This window comes from Talaromyces amestolkiae (assembly GCF_001896365.1).
Source record: "Talaromyces amestolkiae strain CIB chromosome Unknown scaffold1.1, whole genome shotgun sequence".
NCBI classification, from domain to species: Eukaryota; Fungi; Ascomycota; class Eurotiomycetes; order Eurotiales; family Trichocomaceae; genus Talaromyces; species Talaromyces amestolkiae.
This window is the reverse complement of record NW_024468037.1, coordinates 2,406,673-2,424,096: the sequence shown is the minus strand read 5'-3', so window position 1 is coordinate 2,424,096 and position 17,424 is coordinate 2,406,673. Positions and strand designations below refer to the sequence as shown.

General features: G+C 47.6%; 7 protein-coding genes across 7 annotated transcripts; 5 read left to right on the top strand and 2 right to left on the bottom strand.

The window, feature by feature from the left end:
- Positions 1–332: 332 nt before the first annotated feature.
- Positions 333–4,384, top strand: BHQ10_000800 (uncharacterized protein; the record flags this gene model as incomplete). The annotated part of the gene is made up of 5 exons (XM_040880758.1): positions 333–1,716; positions 1,781–2,025; positions 2,085–3,711; positions 3,776–3,874; positions 3,927–4,384. 5 exons carry the CDS (start codon positions 333–335, stop codon positions 4,382–4,384), a joined length of 3,813 nt encoding a protein of 1,270 aa, XP_040729305.1.
- Positions 4,385–5,216: 832 nt separating this feature from the next.
- Positions 5,217–8,143, top strand: BHQ10_000799 (uncharacterized protein; the record flags this gene model as incomplete). Its single annotated transcript, XM_040880745.1, has 6 exons — positions 5,217–5,353; positions 5,461–6,098; positions 6,159–6,636; positions 6,688–7,159; positions 7,228–7,776; positions 7,826–8,143. The coding sequence occupies 6 exons, from the start codon at positions 5,217–5,219 to the stop codon at positions 8,141–8,143; spliced, it is 2,592 nt and encodes an 863-aa protein (XP_040729304.1).
- Positions 8,144–9,252: 1,109 nt separating this feature from the next.
- BHQ10_000798 (uncharacterized protein) lies at positions 9,253–11,650 on the top strand (the record flags this gene model as incomplete). Its single annotated transcript, XM_040880734.1, has 2 exons — positions 9,253–10,723; positions 10,782–11,650. The coding sequence occupies 2 exons, from the start codon at positions 9,253–9,255 to the stop codon at positions 11,648–11,650; spliced, it is 2,340 nt and encodes a 779-aa protein (XP_040729303.1).
- A 111-nt stretch (positions 11,651–11,761) lies between these two features.
- Positions 11,762–12,266, bottom strand: BHQ10_000797 (uncharacterized protein; the record flags this gene model as incomplete). The annotated part of the gene is made up of 2 exons (XM_040880723.1): positions 11,762–12,141; positions 12,215–12,266. 2 exons carry the CDS (start codon positions 12,264–12,266, stop codon positions 11,762–11,764), a joined length of 432 nt encoding a protein of 143 aa, XP_040729302.1.
- An 874-nt stretch (positions 12,267–13,140) lies between these two features.
- Positions 13,141–13,718, top strand: BHQ10_000796 (uncharacterized protein; the record flags this gene model as incomplete). The annotated part of the gene is made up of 2 exons (XM_040880712.1): positions 13,141–13,199; positions 13,445–13,718. 2 exons carry the CDS (start codon positions 13,141–13,143, stop codon positions 13,716–13,718), a joined length of 333 nt encoding a protein of 110 aa, XP_040729301.1.
- Positions 13,719–14,418: 700 nt separating this feature from the next.
- Positions 14,419–14,781, top strand: BHQ10_000795 (uncharacterized protein; the record flags this gene model as incomplete). The annotated part of the gene is made up of 1 exon (XM_040880701.1): positions 14,419–14,781. One exon carries the CDS (start codon positions 14,419–14,421, stop codon positions 14,779–14,781), a length of 363 nt encoding a protein of 120 aa, XP_040729300.1.
- A 680-nt stretch (positions 14,782–15,461) lies between these two features.
- On the bottom strand, positions 15,462–17,207 carry BHQ10_000794 (uncharacterized protein; the record flags this gene model as incomplete). Its single annotated transcript, XM_040880690.1, has 3 exons — positions 15,462–16,146; positions 16,201–16,938; positions 17,002–17,207. 3 exons carry the CDS (start codon positions 17,205–17,207, stop codon positions 15,462–15,464), a joined length of 1,629 nt encoding a protein of 542 aa, XP_040729299.1.
- Between the last annotated feature and the right edge of the window lie 217 nt (positions 17,208–17,424).

The window sequence follows — 17,424 nt, the reverse complement described above, 5'->3', positions numbered from 1 at the left end:
CTTCCTCCTCCTTCCACGACTACCATCAACCTGTGATTGACCAGATCTCGGCAGTCTGTTCTCTATCACCACAATTTGAATCTCAACCCTTTCGCGGCCAGCTGCTTTTGTCCGCAACCCGCCCGCGGCTTGGAGAATCTTCCCCTCCACCACCGACGACCTTTGTTACATCCTCACCTCGACCAACCACAGTCTACGCTTTCTTAAGTACCATCTGACGACGAATCAGCATCTTCATCGCCCGGCCAAGTTTTTTTCTGGGAAAGAATAGCGTCTTTTTTCATGTACATCAGACACTGCGTCTAGGTTAACTGCATATCAGAGAAAGCGGCATGTCTGCCGCCTTTCACCGACCACCAGCTGCCACCCAAGCCCCAGCGACTTCGAAAACGAAGCAGCCGTCAGCTGTGCGAACAACGGCAGCCTCGGTGCCAGTGCAACTAGATCGTTCGGCCAGCGAGAATAGCAGCAGACCCGAATCAGACACCATGGCGCCGACAGTGAATCGTAAGAAACAAAAGAGGCGACAGAAGCAGGCCGCTAAACTTGCCGCCGAGCAACAAGACCACAGTGCTGACAATTCGACAAATCCATCAGATCAGATGCACTATAGCAACAAAGACCAGTCCGACGCGGACGATGGGGACGTCTATGACCAAGATGAGATTGACGATGAAGACGACACACATGACCATTCTGGGCCCATGACCAATGGAAACGGAACGACAACAACGTCCAAATCGAAAAAGAAGAAAAAATCCAAGACTCCATCCACTTCTCAGAAATTAGCCGAGGAAAGTTCGACGTCTCTTTCTGCACCCTCTGCGACAGGAGGTCGATCACAGCCCCAACTACAATCCATGCCGAGTAATCAAACAATAAAAAAACCCAAGGACCGCATATGGAATACATCTACTCAAGAGGAACGGGAGAATATCAAGAAATTCTGGCTTGAGCTTGGCGAAGATGAGCGAAGGGCCCTGGTCAAGGTTGAAAAGGATGCTGTGCTGAAGAAAATGAAGGAACAACAAAAGCATTCGTGTAGCTGCACTGTTTGTGGGCGAAAGCGGACGGCAATAGAAGAGGAGCTGGAGGTACTGTACGATGCTTACTATGAGGAGCTCGAACAATATGCCAACACCAACCAGGGCACTTTCGAAAACGGCGCCCCTATCGTTCCTCCGCCACGACTATACCATCGCAACCTCCACGCCCTCAACCGTCATGCGCATAGACATTCGCATGCACATCACTCGCACCATTCGCACTCCCATTCGCATTCCCACTCCCACTCGCATTCGCACATTCATGATCATCACCACGATCACCACCATGATCATCACCACGATCACCACCATGATCATTACCATGACCATGACCATGACCACGATCACGATCACGATCACGACCACGACCACGACCATGACCATGAACATGATCACCACGATCATTACCACGATCACGATCACGATCACGACCACGACCACGACCACGATCATGATCATGACCATGACCACGACCACGACCATGACCATCATCACCATCACCATCACCATGGCCGAGTGCATGAAATACCAGAAGATGAAGATGACTTGGAAGATGACTACGACGAAGAGGACGATGATGAAGAGCCGTACAGCGACGACGAATTAGATGACGACAGTCATGGTGAACGTGCGGATTTTTTTGCCTTTGGGAATAGTCTCACCGTAAAAGGTTTGTTACAATTCTTGTCTTTTCTCAACCTGTATTTCCCATGACTCATCTAATTTTCTGCTAGACGGAATCTTGACTGTCGCCGATGACCTTCTCAAGAACGATGGGAAACATTTCATCGACATGATGGAACAACTAGCCGAGCGTCGAATGCAGCGCGAGGAAGACACGCAATATGGAATGGTAGCCGCACATCAATCTTACCACGCAGGACATAATCATGGACCCCTGGACGAAGACGATTACGATGACGAAGAAGAGGAAGATTATGACAGTCAGGAGGAGGAAGACTATGAGGACGATGAAATGGTTAGTCGCGCAAGGTTAAGCGTCCCAAGGGAAAAAAATATACTGATTTGATGTGTAAGGATACCATGACCGAGGAACAACGCATGGAGGAAGGACGGCGAATGTTTCAAATATTTGCCGCACGAATGTTTGAGCAACGGGTGTTAACAGCGTATCGGGAAAAAGTCGCTCAGCAACGGCAGGAGTTGCTACTTCAGGAACTGATGGAGGAGCAAACACTAAACGAACAGCGATCAGCAAAGAAAGCTCGCGAGGCCCAAAAGAAGAAAGATAGGAAGAAGCAACAGAAACAAGCTCGGGAGGAAGAGAAAGCTCGAAAGGAAGCTGAGAAAGCTGCCGAAGAAGCTGCAGCTCGTGCTCTCGAAGTAAAGAAGCTAGAGGAACAGAAACGGAAGAAGGAGGAGTTACGGAAAAAGAAAGAGGCCGAGAAAAAAGCCCAAGAGGAGGAGCGTCTACGCAAGGAAGCTGAAAAACAGAAACGCCTTCAGGACGAACGTGAGCGTCAAGCCGAGATTGAGCGCAAACAAAGAGAGCAGAAGGAAAAGGAACGAAAAAAGCGTGAGGATGCTAAACGGAAAGAAAAGGAAGAACGGGAAGCAAAAGAGAGGGAATTGAAAGATAGAAAGGCCAAAGAGGAACAGGATCGCAAGCTTCGTGAGGAGCAAGGCACTGGCAAGCAGCGTAGTCAATCACAATCCTCATCGCAGCCTACAGTGGCTGGCCCCAAACGAGCATCACAGCCTACTGCGGTTGGGTTTGTCCCACCTGTGTTTCCAAGCCCACAAGTTGCGCCCGTTGCCAGTTCCCCTCATTTTCAAGTCGCGACACCTATCATCCACAAAGCTTCAACTCCTGCTCGCCCTCGTCAGCCATCGCAGCAAGGATCATACGCGTCGTCTCCACGATCTCAAGCCACCAGTGGTCCTGAGCCCCTTTCCTCCATCTCGCCGCAGAGCTTGCCTTTATCGCAGCCGTCAAGCACTCCTCTCAGTTCATCAGGCAAGATCGGTCTCCCACAACAACCTCTCCTACMCCATCCACAACCTTCAGCGCCTCTTTCGCCAATGGGTGGTGCTGGTAGATCTCATCCTCCAGGTTATCCACCCGTCAACGGACTGCCTGCTCATCCTCCTCCTGGAATGCCTGGATTAGCGACGCGACCCATGGGCAACGAGAACATGGCAATGTATCCTCCCCATTCTGGGCCTATCGGTGGGCAGTACAGAGGGTTTCCCGCACCAAATGGAGTCCTCCTACCGCCAGGAATCGGTGGTACTCGTCCAATGCCTATCCCAAATCGCGGATTCCCTCTAGACCCAGGTCACATAGCGTTCAGCAGCCAGGCACCTGGCTCTGGTGTGATGTCGACTGTTCAGCTGACTGGAAGACCTATTGCACACTCTCGTCAAGCCTCTGGATCGTATGATAGACCACCAGTTGATGGCCAACCCAAGAATGCGCCGATTTCTCGCCCGACACCGATCAAACGGCCTTCGAGTCCTCAGAAAGGAGATTCAGATGTCGATAGCTTGAGTGCTCAGCTGGGTAGTAGCGCATTGCTTGATGATTCGGATGTGCCATTCTCTACGCACATGTCGCAATCTCTACCGGGAGCTCCAATCCCAAGCGGATTTGGACTGTCTCGTGCAAGTTTCGGCGCACCACCGTTTCCGGACCCGTTAAGTCGTGAGTCCTTTTGCTCTCAATGATATTAAAATTATGAACAGTTGCACTGACATGCGTCCTCTAGCAGCAAAACACCCTAGCTTTTCTGGACAAGGAAACAGCTCATGGGCCACCCATAGTCCGTTTGGCGTGCCGTTCCCAACGTCTTGGAACGTGGCAGCTGGTATGTTCCACGTTTATGAGTTCATGCTGCATAAATGCTAACATTGAATTAGGTTCCTCTTGGCCCAATCGACCTTTCGGCTCTGGCGGTCCTCATCGTACCCACGCATCTCGACCTGTGGCAATTCGTCTTTTGGTCATCCAGGCAATCAAGCACCTAAGCTCAACCGCTTCTTCAGAATTTGCTCCTGGATTCTACGAAGTCAATCGTCTTCTCGACCAAGTTGAACAACTGAAGTCTCCCAATGATCCAGCCATTACACTGGATGAAATGATGGACATCTGTGATACGGAAGGAAGCTCACAGAACGGAGGCGGATCATTCGCCGTTCAAGAAGATGGAAGTGGAAACCGTTATGTCAAGTTCGAACCAGACAGCACCAGCCCTCTGTCCAGCCACCGTGGTAGCTTTGTGCCGGGGGACATTGGAAGCCCCGTTCCTGCAAGCAGCATGCCAGCGCCTTTTGGGGCACCTGGCGTCCGCCAATACTCATCTCCAACGACTTTCTAGCCAGTCGCTATTCAGTTCTTATTCCCTCGCATTCGCGAGCTGACGCCAAGTCGCCAAAAGCACCCAGGTGTTAGGTCTCACGTTTTTTCTATATCTATAGGTCTCGAGCCCTCACCTCTATTGGGTCTACTTTAGGGTTGCCTTATACTATCTCCTTTGCCGTAAGGGCCTTTCTTGGACGCATCATAACCTCCTTTTTGTGTCTATTTAACGCAGCATCATGCCATCAGCTTTGCGGAGTTCTTCTTTTCTGTCCTTTCGAGTGGGGTCATGCTTTTTTCTTCGCCTGTTAGTTTACGCATTTTTTCTTCCATTACGATGCTGTTTTATCACGTCTATCCTCACCAGACAAGTCTGAGCAATAGGGCACAGGCTTGCGGTTATTTGTATTGTAGGTAGCTGCCAGAGAGAGGTGGTTTCGGTTGATCGAGATTACCAACAATGAAGCATTATGAGGGGCGGTTGTTCCATGAACGCTGCCTCCATACCATCTGCATTCAGATTTCCATAGAATTTGTAAATGATTCAATGGTTTAACGTCTGTTCCAGAAGGCAGTAAGGGTGATTATATCATAGTGGGCAGACTAGCGCGGCCGCTGTGAGTGGCTGAGCGGCGGACAGCTCGTGCTCCTTCCCGACTCCAGATCAATCCCCCAGAACGTAAGAATCAACACCTCCGGAACCCCCAATTTTTGCGCTCTCTGTACAAACATTGGTGCGCGACCTGTCAATATCGCATCGATTACGACGAGTACATTGTTGATCTTGCCGTTTTCTCACTATCTCCCCCGGTGCGGTACTCGAGTGTGCTGACTGCACGCAAGCTCCCAGCATGTCGACCACGCCCACCCCCGCCGAAGACCAGGGCCGGCTTCTCGAAGAGGCCTTGGGAGTGGTACGACAACAGTCGCATATGATGCGAAAGTGCCTCGAAACACCTGGCAAGCTCATGGATGCTCTGAAATGCGCGTATGTGCTCTGCTCCGTCTTACCCTGAAGATGACCAGGCAGCCGCTTTCCTATCAAATCTCAAGTTTGATACCAATTCCACTGACATATTCAATTGATGACTGTAGATCTACGTTTGTTTCGGAGTTGCGAACCTCGAGTCTAGGACCGAAACAATACTACGAATTATACATGGCGGTCTTTGATGCATTGCGACATCTCTCCGTCTATCTGCGCGAAAGCCACCCGGTGAACCACCTCGCAGACCTGTACGAACTCGTCCAATATGCCGGCAACATAATTCCTCGTCTGTATCTCATGATCACCGTGGGAACAGTCTATATGTCAATTGAAGATGCCCCCGTCAAGGAGATCATGAAGGACATGATGGAAATGAGTCGAGGTGTCCAGCATCCCGTCCGCGGATTGTTTCTGAGGTATTACCTGTCCGGTCAGGCGAGGGATCATCTTCCCGAAGGTACAGGTGATGGTCCACAGGGGAATATACAGGACTCGATCAGTTTTGTCTTGACCAATTTTGTTGAAATGAACAAGCTTTGGGTTCGGTTACAGCACCAAGGTCATTCTCGGGAGCGCGAGAAGAGAACGCAAGAACGAAAAGAATTGGAGCTGCTTGTCGGAAGCAATATTGTCAGATTGAGTCAATTGGTGGATCTCGATACGTACAAAAACACCATTCTACCGCCTTTGTTGGAGCAGGTTGTTCAATGTCGGGATGTTCTGGCGCAGGAGTATTTACTCGAAGGTAAGAAGAAGGGTGTTCATCTTCAAAATCTTCACGCAAGGAACTTCTGACACGTCCAAGTTATCACAAAGGTCTTCCCAGACGAATATCATCTACACACGTTGGACCTACTACTCTCTAGTATCGCGCGACTGAACCCTTACGTTGATATGAAGAAGATAGTCATCGGTCTTATGGACCGACTCTCTTCATACGCTATCAAGGACACAGAACAAACAGACGACCCGGCGAAGAAGAAAGAAAATGAAGAGGAGGCAGTCGCAAGATTGCTGGAGAACTTCAAATTGTCTGAGGAGAAAAAGACTGAGAAGGCCAGTGCTGAACAGACTCAGGAAAATGGAGCTGCACCTGAAGAAGCGGCTGCAGCGGAAAGTAGCACCAAACCGTCTGAACAGCAAGACACGAATGGAGTTAAGGCTCCGGCGGAGACCAAGCTGTATGAAACTTTCTATGAGCAAGTTGTGAACCTCATTAAGTCGAGAGGTTTGCCCATTCAAGACACAATTGCTCTACTCGTGTCTTTGATCAACCTTGCTTTGTAAGTTTGTCGACACTACCTACTCGCAAACCTGATTAACATGAAGTACAGGAACATCTACCCCGAACGACTTGAATACGTTGATCAGGTACTGGATTATGCAACTCAGAAAGTCGCAGAGCATGCGGATCAAGCTGATTTACACTCTGCGCCAGCGCAGCAAAATTTGTTGAATTTACTGCTTGCTCCAATCCGACTCTACGTTTCAATCTTCACAGGCCTTGCATTGCCACATTACATCCCACTTTTGGCCTCTCAATCCTATCCTACACGAAGGGCAGTTGCCACTGAAGTTATCAAGATTATTCTCACAAACAAGACTGCTATAATCAGCTCGGAGAACTTGGACAGAATTCTTCAAGTTCTCAAAGTTCTGATCAAAGAGGGAGCGCCTCATCCAGCAGGATATCCTGGTGTACATCCTCAGCGACGGGGAGAAACGGATGAGACGATCGAGGAACAAGGATGGTTGGCAAGACTGGTGCATCTTATCAAAGGACCGGACAATGATACACAACTCAAGGTACGCCTGCCCCATTTACCAAAAAACAAAAAACAAAAAAAACAAATTTTATGCTGACTATTTTTTAGCTTCTGCAAGCCGTTAGGACTGCTTATGCGGAAGGTAACGAACGGGTTAGATATACGACTCCGGCGATTGTGACAGTCTCGTTACGCTTGGCCCGACAACTTAAATCTCGAGAGCATTACGACGACAACTGGCAGTCTCAATCATCAACGTTACACCGATTTATGCATCAGTGTATCAGTAACCTCTATCAGCGAGTCAATAGTCCTGGATGCGCCGACTTGTCCCTGCGCTTGTTTATCATGTGTGGTGAAGTTGCTGATCAGACCGGCTTCGAGGAAGTGAGCTATGAGTTCTTTGCACAGGCTTTCACTATCTATGAGGACGCTATTAGCGATTCGCGAGCGCAATTCCAAGCTGTCTGTATCATTGCCAGTGCTCTTCACAACTCCAGGGGTTTCTCGAAGGAGAATTACGATACTCTTATCACCAAGGTGGCCTTGCATGGAAGCAAGTTGCTGAAAAAGCCAGACCAATGCCGAGCTGTCTACTTGGCAAGTCATTTATGGTGGGTGGTGGAGAATTCGCAACGAGAAGAAGATCCAAAATCTGTGAGTGCTGTCAGTAACATGAAATTGATAAAAGCTAACATACACCTAGCTATATCGCGATGGGAAACGTGTCCTCGAATGTCTCCAACGTGCTCTTCGCGTGGCTGATGCATGCATGGATACTGCAGTCTCGGTGGAACTTTTCGTGGAAATCCTCAATCGATACGTCTACTACTTTGATCAACAAAACGAAACAGTGACGACGAAGTACTTGAACGGGTTGATTGAGCTAATACACTCCAATCTACAAAGTAATGATGGGGAAGCGAGTCCAAGCCTCGAAAACCCCAAGCGTCATTTCCAGCGTACGCTTGAGTATATTCGATCGCGGGATTATGAGGGGGTTGTGACGGAGGCGAGGCAGTAGTCGATGGCCAGGCGTGTAATATCGGTTTTTCTATGTCATGTATCAAATGAATATACAGTAGCACTCGTTAGCGTTCTTTGACTCGGTTCAACTTAATCGTATAGTTACACTCAGCAAGCTGACAATCTCGGCATCAAGTCGGACCGAGACTTCTGATCTTCATCATTCTCATCATCAACATGAAATCCTTTTCCATATCTACTAGATACATCACACCTACGTATCTGGATACACTGATCTTCACATCAACCCAACCATAAAACATTGTTCTGAAATACGTTCATCTATACTTGGATATTCTCCTAGATATCCCAATACCTTCAGGGTTATAAAGGCACTGGATGAATGAACTTCTTCAACGCCCTTATCCGCACACACCACATCACCTCCCGCAAAAAGATAGCAAGCCTCAAAAAAGCCGCAGATACGCACAATTGCTACGTTCTCTTGCGAACGGGCGGCTGTCCCGGTGTGATGTACGTCGAGGCCCGGAGGGAGGAAGATGCTTTTGCTTGGGTGAATACGGTGCAGAGATTACGGTATAAGGATTATCAGTTGGTGACGAGGCCGGCTCAACTGATTATTGAGGATTTCCAAGGCGAAGAAGGAGGAGAAAATGTAAAAGCGAGGGAGGGGGTTTCTGTTGAGGTGGGTTTGAGGGAAGTCGAGTCGATGAAGGAGTTTGGGACGATTATGAAGAGGCGTGGAGTTTGGGAGTGGTGGAGGAGGGGAATGGGATATGTTCCGCGGTGAACTTCAGAAATTTTTCTGTAGATACTTTCTATATTTCAATTCTTACACCTTACCTTGTCTTTTTGTCTTCTTGATCTTGTCTTCTCGATGATGTCGTTGTTGAGAGCTTGGATAGTGATTGGCTGATAAATTACCAATATAATACAAAGTGCTGTAAATACCGTTACACGAATTTTGGATCTTCGTATCAAAATATGCGCTAACCGAATTCATCACCCCTCGCAAACCGTCTTCTTCATACATCTTGCTGATTCCTGCAAGCAATTTCAACAGATGTATAGAAGAGAGCAGCGACACGAGTGCTTATAGCAGGAAGGGATTTTAAAGTTCATCAAGAAGCTAGAGATGAATTGACAATGGCGCCGCGAAGATCAATACGCCGCGCAGCAACCCGCAAAAGCTATACCGAAGATGCATTTGAAGCAATCGGCTTAGAAGATGATGAAGATGTGGAGCACGTCGCAAAACCCTCTGCATCTGAAGAATCAAAGGGGAAATCGAGAAAGCGACAACGAGATGAGTCGGATGATGAGTTTGTCGAAGAAGCAGTAGCTGCTGAAGAGAACGACGAGGATGAAGAGGATGAAATTGTGAAGGAGGAAGAAGAACAAGAAGCCGATGATGATGATTTTGAAGATGAAGCCGATGCTGAAGAATCGAAAAAAGCTGCCGCCAGACTTTCAAATTTGTCTATTACTGCACGTGGTAGTCGCACTCCAAATAGTAATGCAGCTAGGCAAAGAAGAGACGATGGGACAATCCTTTTCAAACCAACTGACACGCATACGCGTGGCGCGTATAATCCGTCCGAGCATGTGGGCAAGTCAATGCATATCAAGTTGTCCTTTGGAACGGATGACCGCGACCTACTCGCCACAGCGGCCGCTAGGACTCAGTGGTCCCTGGGGGTTGATGCAACATTCCCTACTCGGAACGCGTTAGAAAACGCTCCAAGTGCTGACGAGTTCGGTCCTGGAGCCGCGCATGGAACATCTGCCGAAGAATTGGAGCGCGAAGCTACAGAAGCATGGGATTGGTATTACGACGCGAATTACGGGCCTGCGTTTAGAAAGAGGCAACGAGTAGAAAAGATTGGCAAGCAGCGGGCGGAGCAGATATACCTTCACAGGCCAAGCAAGTCTAGCCATAAGATCATCTACGGTCCGAGCGAGAATTTATCGACAGCTCATTTAGGTCAACTTGAGTCACTAAATTTCGGTGACGCATGGAAATATCGCGATGAAACGCATAAGAAGGGGAAAACTTCCGACACTGCCAAGAAGGGCAGGGGGCGAAAGAAAATAGGAACCTCATCTTCTTCAGTAAATGATGATAAACCATCAGACATACCCGCAGGACCGAGACGAAAAAATCATTATGGGTGGATCTTGAATCTCTCCGGCAAAATTCAGGCACTGGGATGGGCTCCTAATCAGGACGGGCTGACACAATATCTCGCAGTTTCGGTACCAATCAGTTCGGAGCAAGAGAAGGAGAACGATCCGCCTGAACCACCAGTCGCGTCACGCGCTTTTTCTGCCTCGCCACCGTATCCAGGAGCTGTGCAGATTTGGTCCTTTGACGCTGAAGATCGCAAGGATGGTATGATCAAGACGATAAACGTTAATAGCAAGCCGAAATTGCGGCAGGKGCTTTGCATGAACTTTGGGCATATAAGAAAAATCTATTGGTGTCGATTTAGTCGAAGACGACGTGATGAAGAAGTCGTTGGAGCTGACCTGGGTTTACTCGCCTGTGTCTTTTCAGATGGTCGAACGAGAGTTTTTGATGTCAAAGTGAACAAAAATGCGGAAAGCACAGAGTATCGTAAGTTTCTGGAGTTCATATTTGGTCGATTCGGGTTATCTTATTGATATCGTATTAGTCCATGTCAAGTCAGCCGCATTCACTGCTATACCCTCGCCAACAATTTCCACTTGCATGACTTGGCTGTCGCCTACCGACATAGCCGTCGGTTGCGCAAATGGCTGGGTCGCCGTGTACAACATCGCCATGTACCAGACCACGCCAAGGCCAGGTGGTCAAGAGGACGAACCTGTTCCATATATTTACGTTCCTATTCATTCAACATACCTTACCAACATCGAATCGGCATACCCCCAACATCCCCACCTCATATCCACCGTATCAATGGACGGAAATACAAGGCTTACTTCTCTCCTCGATACTGTCAAGGACGTAGTAGAGACGCAGAGACAACGTCTAGGAACAATGCAAATCTCATACTATCCTCATCTACAAGCATTTGTGTCAAGTGACGAAAATGACTTTGTGCGCGGACTATCCMCCCGCCGCTTCTATACTTCTACTTTGATTGGCAAAATTCCAAGCACGATAACAACTATTGCGAGCGGGAGTCGCTGGCATCCATCTGTCATGGTTGGTTGTACTGAGGGTTCCATATTTTGCTTCAACCCGCTTCGCCGGTTTCTGCATGCCAAAGAAGCATATTACCACACAAGATGGTTCCTACACGAGTGGGCTGCTGGAAAGGATGAGCAGACACCTAACACGACTCGATTCACGGATGATTTGGAAGTGGAAAATTTGAGTTTGGTGCGAAATGTGGAAGGTGGTAAGGTTGTCAATGGCGTTTTGACTATCACGATCTATGATGAGCAGCAGCATGTTATCGCTACTAATTGGAATCCGAATCAGCATTGTGCTGGCTGGGCAGCTGCTGGTTTGGGGTCGGGATTGGTTCGAGTGGAGGATTTGGCAATGTTTCATTAGCTACCATATGAGACACAATAGGATCTCATATTAGAAGGCCTTCTGCAACCCTGCCTAGTTACCAATTGCATTTTGAATAATACAGGACAGTCTGCTTCAGTAGCTACCACCTCACTCGGCTAAAGGTTCACCATCCAATCCGTCCTTCTCCTCATTGACCACGATTGACCCATCTTTCTCATCATCCTGTCCACGAGCACCCTTCACAACAGACTTGACGCGCTCAGCAACTTCCTTCCAGGACGTAACACCTTCCTTTCCATCGCATCGCTCCTCGTCAACTGAATCAAGCAATTCCACAAACTTTTGAAGAAACTCATTGCTTGTGCGAATATGATCAAGTGCACGTTTGAGCTCATCTTCGAGGAATCTGCCACGATGTAGCATGGTGAGGACTATATTTGCCGATGCAGATACGAGAGCTTCGTAGCGACCATCGGGGTTTTCGTTATTGGTCTTGTCGTTCTGGGCGGTATTTGATGGAGGATGGTCTGCAGAAAGTTAGCTGGGGGAGTAGCAATAGACAAGAGGAGGGGGAGAGGGGTTACCTGTCATGTCGCCCACCTTGGCTGTTGGCTGTGATTGCTTTCAAGAAGTAGCTGGTTTTGAATGACATAAGTCGAAGAGATGATGAGTGTCCAGTTGTAGGTGTAAAGTAAGAAATGCCATTTAGATGTAGGAGAAGAGAAAGAGTTCTGGTAACAGGCACCCGGGCAACAAACAGAGAAGGAACGAGCTGGCGTGATACCACATCATAAGGAACATTCACATCGAGTAAGATTGCATGTACTGTGTATTCGTTGAATATACAATCAAATTTAATTAAGATTATGGCTTACTCAGAGCTCAAGGACTCCTTACAACCAACTGTCTACCACAGAGATATGAACGACGGTCCATGCGCGACGAACTTTGCGGTGTCTTGAAACTTCTCAGATTGGATAATCGGGTCTAGACCAACCACGATTGCACGGAGAGACCGGAGACAAACTACTGTTGTGCCAGCATGTTTACTTCGTTTACTTCGAATACTTCGGATACTTCGGATACTTCGGAGTGAACATCGAAACTTACTACGGAGTATGCAGTGTTTCTATAGAGTGTGCAATGACATATGCAGCTAAATCCAAGTGGATCCAAATTCAGTAAATTTCATTGGCTGGAACACGAAATAATGTGGCTGGGAGGGGCTCATTTTGACGTACCTGCAAGACTGGCCAATTAGATACATTCCCAGCCACCGATCGGCCCCACACTGATAAGATCTGAGCCCCGCCATCTTTGTTTTACTTTATCAGCATCCACGATACTTTGGAGGTTTGTCTTTTTGACTTCTCTCATGGACATGCTCCATGACAATTCTACGGTCGAGATTGCAATGTTATTTATGACACTTTGATGATTTGACGATTCATACGAGAACGATCTGATCACAAGAGGAGCTTTCGAAGTTGCCCAGACAAGAAGGGAACACTCCCACCTCCTTGATCATGCATTTTTCCACAACACTTCTCTTCCTCTCAGCGGCAATCTCACTGCCATGCCGAACGTATGCGTTGCCAATTGCAGAAACTGAACATCACACTCCTCTCATCGAGCGAAGAAAAGCTACATATTCGGTCGTCAATGTGAATGGCAGTGGGACGACAACAGCTCCAGACACAGTTGTCCAGACGATAACAATGACGGACATTGTGTCTACGGCTACTACAACCACAGTCGACGCGACAACTGCGATTTCGATAGTCCAGCCCGAGCCCACTAGAACAAATACTGTGACCGTGACTGTGACAGAAAGTACTTCTTCTTCTTCTTCTTCTTCAACGACTACCGCCCCACAAACAACAACTTCATCAACAACACTTGCCTCACCAACTTCGACGCCAATGAGTTACTCTTCATCAACACCCGCTGTAAGCTCCACATACTACACATCCAGCGCGCCGATACCAACCATATTACCCTCCTCAACCTATACACCTACCACGACGATACCGTGGCCATCATTCTCACCGTCATGGATCCCTTCCACGGGACTCCCATTTCCGAGACCCACGGAACCGACTGATTTCGTGTCTCCGAATTGGAAGTACAAAAAGAGTGACGACGAAAAAAACACCATTGTGAGACGGTCGTTGTTACACAATATATGAATCCCTGATTCATAAGAACCCTCGAAACTTCACTTAAATGAACATATTTTGAGACTGCGTCTATACGTTTACTGGTCATTTAGCGATGTTGAACGAATTTATGTATAGGGTCGTATACCCGATATTGAGTTTCCTGTACATTTCTTAAAAAATCTTGGAAATACTTCAGCTCTTAGAAGGCACATGTTATCAACTCGTTCTAGACTTGGGAATAAAACTACTCGAAATCTTGTTGATTTTCAAGTGCAAGAGCATGCTGCATAGATATCACTACGTTAATGGTAAATATAAAATATGCATATGCCTTCTTTCTTCAGCCTAACCTCATTATATCAACTATATACACAGAATTCATTCAAATCCAGCCTGTTGAGACAACCGCTGTCCTATTATCTCTCCGGTAATTCATATACGTTCTATTCAGGTCTTTCTGTATATGGTAGTTCATAAGTCTCCCGCTGATGAGGCATACTCCATACTAACGGTTTATTGTCATAATTTGGCGGCCTACTATTCTCAATCTGGTTTGAAAAGGTCATCGTCTTTCTTCGCCCTCGCCATAAAAACACTCCAATAACAACTAGGAACGCAATACCAAGCGGCACACCAACTCCGATGCCGACTTTTACTGCCTCGCTTGATCCCCTTGATGATGATGCAGTACTCGTGCTCGTGGCAATGGTCGAAGTCGTCGATATTGTCACGGAGGCAGCGGCGGGAGCAGGAGAAGCTGAACTTGTCACGGAGGAAATGGTAGAAGATAACAAGGTCGAAGTCGTAGTGATGGAGGAGGTGGTGGAGGAAGATGAGGTCGACGAGCTGGTCGTAGTCACTGAGCTACCAAATGTTGTGAAAATTGAAATGGAGCCGGCGAGAAAAAAGGCCCCGTTCCCAGTCTGGCAGTCGCATGTGGTGACATTGGCAGATTCGCAGCAGTACTTGGTTCCCCCGCAGGCCACAAACGCCGGCGTCCGGTAGATAATTGAAGATTCCACCGGGAATATCGTCTGTGCAATACTGTGGACAGTCTTGCGAGGCCCAGGCCTGGTCGGTACAAGAGCTGCGGATGAAGCCACCTGCTGCTGAGTCAGACGGAAGGTAGCAGAGACTAAAGTTTGCTCATACAACATAGTAGTGAAAATCTAACCCATTATCTAAACAGGAAGTATTTTACTAGTCATTTACCTTCAGGTGTCGCCGCATCTGGAAATCGTCCCTGACCGAAATCCCCATTTGCGGATAAGCCCCCGTCGCTGCGCAGACCTTTCGCCAACAACCACCATCTTCCACTGTTTTAACGAGTGTAAACGGGCAACATGTAACCCCTTTCGTCCATAGAGCAGGCCAAGTACGTAGTCCTTCAATGCAGACGGCGGATGCTTGGTTCAGCACGATTTCTTTTGCTGTGAACATATTAAACACGTATAGGGGAATACAGGGGATCAAGGCCCTATCTGAGGTTATATACGGTGATCTGTGGGTGAAACAGGGCCGGATATGTAGTATGGATATGTTAAACGTGTCTATACCATTCAACTACTGCTGCTGTTTGTAAGTTTCCGTAAACTACGACAAAACATTCGTAATATTCAACATATAATAATGCTATGGAACGTTGTTGATACATCACCCGATTGTACAGTTCAGCTAATTGCTAACTATGGCAATTCATAAGCTGGCGTAGATTGCGGCTGTTGCTTGCCATAGAGTTCATGTGGAGCTGTCGGATCAAAAGAGTCTGGATGAAGCTCAAGGGGAGACCCTCCTTGTCTATAAACAACTTCAGGGGATTTCAAGGCAATGCCGTTATCGTTGGCTTTGGTTCTTTCTCTCCGGCGTTTTGCAATTATGCAGAACACCATTGTTACTACTAAGGTCATACCCGCTACGCATCCAACAACAACGCCCGCAATTGCCCCGCTGGACAAGTCCTCCTTGTCACCGCTATTTTTGTTGTAAGGTGCTGCATTGGTGGTTGCCGTCTGCGGCAATTGCGATGTAGTGCTCGTGGAAGTCGCAGTACAAAATATACTGACCGGAGTGCCGCCTTGGTCGACAGCGACTAGGTCCTCGTTGGTAACCGGATTAGCCTCCCACAAAGTATAAGTATTTGCATCTTGGTTAAGCATGAGGTACGCGCTCGTCAGAAATTGTCGGCCCAATTGTGGAAGATCGTCGGCGTTGATTGATTGGATGGAATTGAGAACCAGCTCTGGTGCTGAGTCATTGGCAAGAATGCTTCCAGTGGATTTGTCAATAGTCAGATTAGGAACGACCAGCTGATCATTTGGTATGCGCACAGAAAGTCCAGAGCTGAACTTAATGGTCAAATCGCCGGTATACCTATAGAATCTGATTAGTGAATTTGTCCCCCTGTGATAGAATAAACATACTTACGCGATTGATGTGTTCGAGTAGAGCATCCCATAATAATAAATTCCAAATGATCGGTCTGTAATGAGTGTTCCAGTAAGGTCTTGAAATGCCGAGAAATATGGATCCAAAGGCAGCGTGAGCAGAACTGGATAGTCTGGCACAATACAAGCCGACATCGCCGAGGATTCTGCTCCGCCAAATAAGCTCGCATCTGTGCCATTTGCAAAATTCAGCACCATGTCTGTAATTACAACAAGCATTCCAGTTGAACAAGAGGACCTGGAAAAGTCTAGAGTCGCGGTGTAATTAGGACCTGAAGTTTTTGCTTGGTCAAATCCCCCAAATACAAAATTTCCGTCCTTCTGTTTACTTGAGGTCGCCCCTGTTTGGCCCCAGTACATACCCCAGGAACGGGATGCTATATGGCCAAACTCATATAAAGTATTGAGCAATGTCGAGTTCTGGCCCATGCCGAAAGCCACCTGCGGATGGTACCCTTGCTCTCCCCAATCAGCTCGGGCAATTCCAATGGAAAAATTCGAAAGTGTAATATTCGGATTGAGGGTAAAATTATCTGCAGCCCAGTCGAAAGATGGATACGGCGAGGCTTCGGTCAAATGCGGTGCATTGGTTGCATCTTGATAAGTAGATGACTTGGACGGATCATATATGCCGCCGCGGAAAGTTTGACAAGCAGCTTCAGACCAGCCATCTCCACAGTAACCATCCAATCCGTAGACGAACGTATCGTTCAGCGGCCTGTATATCATTGGTAAGGAATTCCATTTCATCACGATAACGACAGCATAGGGATTTACATACCACTGCGGGAGAAAAGCGAAAGGCTGCGATGGAACCCCTATCGAGAGAGATACTCCCCGTGCTGTCGTATTGTCGAGAGACACATTGCCCAATTTGACAGAGATAGGATGAGGAGTACAATTGTTGTTTCCCAGTGATACTCTGCTCTGAAATAAGAACGAAAAACAAAAGAAGAAAATAATCGAGGACGTGGTTCCAGACAGCATGGTTAAAGGATTTGTGAGCGAACTTGCATGTATTAGAGGGACTGTGTCAGTTGCCGTATCGTTATCATTAATATTCGTACCTTGGTTCACATGCTTCAGTAGATATAGCACTCCGAAAAGCTGCTTGGCTAGGTAATTATACCTTGGACCTACTTCCAGCCTGCTGGCCCCTGACATGGGTTGTTATAAATAACGTTCTACTGGCTCTATGCTGCCC